The sequence below is a fragment of the Otolemur garnettii genome, unplaced genomic scaffold (genome assembly GCF_000181295.1).
Source record: "Otolemur garnettii isolate 467f Iridium unplaced genomic scaffold, OtoGar3 scaffold00187, whole genome shotgun sequence".
Lineage (NCBI taxonomy): Eukaryota > Metazoa > Chordata > Mammalia > Primates > Galagidae > Otolemur > Otolemur garnettii.
Genome location: NW_003852582.1, coordinates 223,362 through 229,093, shown reverse-complemented (window position 1 = coordinate 229,093; position 5,732 = coordinate 223,362). Strand labels below are relative to the sequence as shown.

Below are 5,732 nucleotides of genomic sequence, written 5' to 3'. Positions count from 1 at the left end.
GCACTCTACCCAGGGGGAAAGCTTGAGGCTCCGTCTCAAAAAAAAAAAAAAAAAAAAGATTTGAGATGTAAAAGAGGAAGGGTTACTTTGTGCCACCTGGCCAACATCCGCTCACCATAGTATGCTCTGTGGAGAACAAGTCCAGAATGGGCTATTTGCTCTAGTAAGTCTTTTTAGAATTTTGATGAATTGACTTTTCTGCATTTTATTTCACGTCTTAAAGAATAAGAATGACTTGGCAGTGCCTGTGGTTCAGTGAGTACCGCACTGGCCCCATATACTGAGGGTGGTGGATTCAAACCTAGCCCCAGCCAAACTGCAACAGAAAAATAGCTGGGTGCCTGTAATCCCAGCTGCTTAGGAGGTTGAGGCAAGAGAATCGCCTAAGTCCAAAAGCTGGAGGATGCTGTGAGCTATGATGCCACCGCACTTGACTGAGGGCCACAGAGTGAGACTCTGTCTGTAAAAAAAGAAAAGAATAAGAGTGACCTTTGGGTCATAGAAAGTTATTAACAGGTTTAAAATATGTTAATCTGGCTGGATGTGGTGGCTCACACCTATAATCCTAGCACTCTGGGAGGCTGAGGCAGGTGGATTGCCTGAGCTTAGAGGTTCAAGACCAGCCTGAACCAGAGTGAGACCTCGTTTCTAAAAAAAATAGCTGCGCATTGTGGCAGGCACTTGTAGTCCCAGCTATTTGGGAGGCTGAGGCAAGAGAATCGCTTGAGCCCAAGTGTTTGAGGTTGCTGTGAACTATGATGCCATGGCACTCTACCAAGGGTGACAAAGTGGCATTCTGCCTCAAAAAAAAAAATAGTATGTTAATCAGAAGGTAGACGGTTTAACTTGAGGTCATTGTTTGGCTACTTCTGATTGCAAGTTATAAGCCAAGTTGAGCAGGTTTAGGCAAAATTATGGCAATTTATTATAAGGCTATAACAGTGTTAGGACTTTGGTTACAAGTGACTGATCTAACTCATGGTAATTAAAACAAAAGGAGAATATTTTGGCTTACGTACCTGGGAATTGAGGTATAATTTGTTCTACTTCTCAAATTTGGTTGACTTTATCCAGCATATGGACTTCATCCAAATTTGGTATATGGTAGGCAAGATGGTGCCTATGGTTCTAAACTCATACTTTAGCCACCAGTTTGTCACTTCCATCAACCTTAATCCAAAACTCAAGAAGACTTTTCTTTGTTTTTTAGACAGAGTCTTACTCTGTCACCCTGGGTAGAGTGCCCTGACATTATAGCTCACAGCAACCTCAAACTCCTGGGCTCCAGTGATTCTCTTACCTCAGCCTCCTGAGTAGTTGGGACTATAAGTGCCCACCACAATGCCTGGCTACTTTTTCTATTTTTAGTAGAAGTGGGGGGTTTCACTTTTGTTCAGGCTGGTCTCGAATGTGGATTCCTGAGTTCAACAATGCCTACAATCCCAAAAGATGAACACCCCCAATGTTATCCATTATAAATCATCACTTTGTTAACTTTGAAAAATACTTTTGTAACAATCTGTTAGGATAGGTATCGTTGATCTCAATTTTAAAAATGAGGATTCTGAGATTCCAAGAAGTTAAATGATTTGCTGAAGTTTATATAGTAAGTAAACAACCAATCTAGGACTCAAGTCTGTGTCTTCTAATTTCAATGCCTTGTATTTTTTTCATTTAATCATAGCAGTTCTTGAGATAATAAGTTAAATATTTGAAACAATTTCCAGATAATAATTTTAGGTATAGAAATTTCTGAGAAAAAATATTACTTAAACTCTTCCTGAAAATTTTTAATAATTGTTATTTAAAATTTATTAGAGATGAGAAACTCTGAAGAAGATCAAGTTCCCTACCCACCTCTCCTGCCTAGCAAAGTAGATCTCCAGCAGGTCACCATAATTCCACATGATGAATGGGAAAGGATTCAAGATAGCCTTGACAGTCTGACAAGAGAAGCAGCATGCCTTCGTGAAGAAAGAAAGGCAAAGAGAGACATGCATTTTCGATCCCAAGAAGTGGTAAAACATTGGACTAATACATATGCAGTAAGTATTAACTATTCAGGTGTACAAATTCATTGAAGTCTTACTCTTATTTCTTAGCACTCTTGTCTGCTTTCTTTTATAATTATTTTTATGTGTAAAATAGCACAAAAATGTATTTAAATATATTTTTAATAGTTTTATTTAGGTACTACCTATAAGTAATAAGCAATAAATTGCATATATTTGAAGTGTACAATTTGATAATTTTTTTTTTTTGTAACAGAGTCTCATTTTGTTGCCCCGGGCTAGAATGCCATGGTATCAGCTTACCTCACAGCAACCTCAAATTTCTACACTCACGCAATCCACCTACCTCAGCCTCCCGAGTAGGTGGGACTACAGGTGCCCACCACAACACCTGGCTAATTTTTCTATTTATTTATTTATTTATTATGAGACAGATTCTCACTATGTTGCGCGTGGTAGAGTACCATGGCATCACAGCTCACAGCAACCTCAAACTTGTGGGCTTAAGTGATTCTCTTGACTTAGCCTCCCAAGTAGCTAGGATTACAGGTGCCCACCACAATGCCTGGCTGATTTTTGTTGCATTTGTCATTGTTGTTTAGCTGGCCTGGGCTGGGTTCAAACCCACTAGCCTTGGTGTATGTGGCTGCGTCCTAACCACTGTGCTATGGGTGCCAAGCCATTTTTTGTATTTTTGGTAGAGACAGGGTCTTGCTCTTGCTCAAGCTGGTCTTGAACTCTTGAACTCAAGGGATCCTCATAGGTGTGAGTGACCTTGTCTGGCCCAATTTGGTGAGTTGTGACATATGTGTGCATTCCCAAAACCATCATTATATTTAAGATAATGAACAAGTTCATCACCCAGAAGTTTCCTCATGCCTTACTTTACTCTTTCTCATTCCTTTGCACTCATCTTCTCCTTCCCTAGGCAGTCACTAATTTGCTTCCCATTATTATAGATTTCATTCCGCAGACTTACTTTGAGATTCATTCATGTTGTGTATATTATTCATTTATATTGCTGGGTTGCTTTCCATTGTATGAATATATCACAATTTGTGTTATCTGGTTACTTGTTGATGGTTGACATTTGAGTTGTTTCCATTTTCTGGCTATTACAAATAAACCTGTTATAAACATTTGTGTGTACATTTGTGTGTCAACATATGCTTCATTTTCTTTTGGTAAATATGTTTGTATAGAATGGTTTGTCCTATGATATGTGTATATTTAAAGTTGCAAATCATTATGAGGGTCAGTGATTATGTGAAAACAAACTGTCCCTGAACCCTCCCCCCATTGAATGCAACTATTACGTGGTAAGAAACTTCATGTTTTTCAAAGAAATTATATTTTTACAGTCCCAACAGTACTCTATGAGAGCTCTGTTTCCTCTCCATTCTTACCAACACTTGGTATAGTCAGTCTTTTTTTTTTTTAAACAGAGTCTCACTATGTCACCCTTGGTAGAGTGCTATGACATCACAGCTCACAGCAACCTCAAACTCGTGGGCTTAAGTGATGCTCTTGCCTCCCAAGTAGCCAGGACTACAGGCGCCCGCCACAGTACTTAGCTATTTTTTTGTTGCAGTTGTCATTGTTGTTTAACAGGCCTGGGCTGGATTCGAACCCACCTGCCTCGATGTATGTAGCCAGTGCCCTAACCACTGAGCCTTGGGCACCGAGTCAGTCTTTTAAATTGTGGACATTCTCATAGGTTTGAAATATCCCATTATAGTTTTAATTTAAATTTCTCTAATGAGGGTGGTATACATAGCTCAGTAGGTAGGGCACTGACCACATATACCAAGGCTGGTGGATTCAAATCCAACCTGGGCCAGCTAAAACAATGACAACTTCAACAGCAACAACAAAAAATAGATGGGTATTGTGGCAGGCACTTGTAGTCCCAGCTACTTAGGAGGCTGAGGCAAGAGAATCACTTAAACTCAAGAGTTTGAAGTTACTGTGAGTTGTGACACTATGGCACTCTACAGAGGGCAACAGCTTGAGACTCTGTCTCAAAAAAATTTTTTTTTCTCTAATGAAATTAATTTCTCTAGAAAAATTCAATTTAAATTTAATTAAAAAAAATTTTTTTTAATTGAGACAGTCTGACTTTGTTGCCCTCTGTAGAGTGTGGTGGTGTCATAGCGCACAGCAATCTCAAACTCTTGGGCTCAAGCAACTCTCTTGCCTCATCCTCCCTAGTAGCTAGGACTACAGGCACCCACCACAATGCCTGGCTTTTTTTTTTTTTTATTGTTGTTGTTGTTCATTTGTTTAGCAGACCCAGGCTGGGTTCAAACCCACTAGCCCTGGTGTATATGGCTGGCGCCCTAACCACTGAGCTACAGATGCCAAGCCAATTTTAAATTTCTTTAATTAAAAATGACATCCAGTGGATTTGGTGTTCACAAAATTAAATTAAAAAATATGTTGAACATATTTTCATAAACTTCTTTTGTGTTTTCTTTTTTTTTTTTTGAGACAGAGTAACTCTGTTACCCAGGATAGAATGCAGTGTTGTCAGCCCAGCTCAGAGCAACTTCAGGCTGTGGGCTTAAGCAATCTTCCTGCCTTAGCCTCCCGAGTAGCTGGGACTACATGCACCAGCCATAATGCCCAGCTCAGTTTGTCTTATATGTATCATTCATTCAGTGGCTTATCTAAGAAATCTTAATCCAAGATCACAAAGATTTTCTTCTATGTTTTCTTCTAAGAGTTTCAAAATGTTAGGTTTCATATATACGTCTGGGGGCTGTTTTAAATTAATTTTTTATATGTGGTAAGGTATTGAGGGTTTATTCTTTTTCATTTTTTGTTTTTTTGAGACAGAGTCTTACTTTGTCACCTTTAGTAGAGTGCCATGGCATCATAGCTGACAGCAACTTTATGCTCTTGGGCTTGAGCGATTCTCTTACGTCAGCCTCCCGAGTAGCTGGGAGGCATGAGCCACTATACCCAGCTAGTTTTTCTATTTTTAGTAGAAATGGGATCTCACTCTTTCTTAGGCTAGTCTTGAACTCCTGAGCTCAAGCAATTTGCCTGCCTCAGCCTCCCAGAGTGTTTGGATTATAGGTGTGAGCCACCACGCCCTGCTGGGATTATTCTTTTGATTGATTTAATTTGCTAAAATGTTATTAATTTTTATATCTGTGTTCATGAGGGATATTATCTATAGTTTTCTTGAAATTTTCATCTTTCTCTGGTTTTGATATCAGAGTAATGCTGTGTACTGTTGTGATGCAGGATGTTGTGATGCACAAGGACAGAGAGTACTTGAAACTATCAGAAATCAAGGACAGCTTCTCTTCCTTTGCCTCCAATTTGTCTTCCTACTTCTTTCTTTCTCTGGAACTACACAGTGCTTTTTTCTGTGCTCCTCTCTGTGCTTCTGCTGCTTGCCTCTATCTAAGAGATAAAGTAGCCTAGTTTAGTTCTGTATGCATGAATGAGAAACTACTTTGAAGTGGGGAGGTGTCCCCTGACTCCTTTTATTATCTCATGTGGGGAGAAATGCTGGGGAAAGGTACTCTTTTCCTGCCCTTCACTTTCCTCCTTTGTTTGAGGCACTAAGAGATAGGGTTACTTTTCATTTTATAATAAAACTATATATATATTTTTTTTTGAGACGGACCCTCAAGCTTTCCCCCTGGGTAGAGTGCTATGGCATCACAGCTCACAGCAACCTCCAACTCCTGGGCTCAAGAGAGTCTC

The 5,732-nt window shown here is 39.5% G+C and overlaps 1 protein-coding gene across 1 annotated transcript in view; it reads left to right on the top strand.

The window, feature by feature from the left end:
• The window catches only part of CCDC173 (coiled-coil domain containing 173), a 48,823-nt gene that overhangs the window by 5,939 nt on the left and 37,152 nt on the right, over positions 1-5,732 (top strand). Inside the window, exon 2 of the mRNA XM_003800856.2 lies at positions 1,819-2,045. Within this exon, the coding sequence (XP_003800904.1) occupies positions 1,819-2,045 (227 nt within the window). The remainder of the gene's footprint in view (positions 1-1,818; positions 2,046-5,732) is intronic.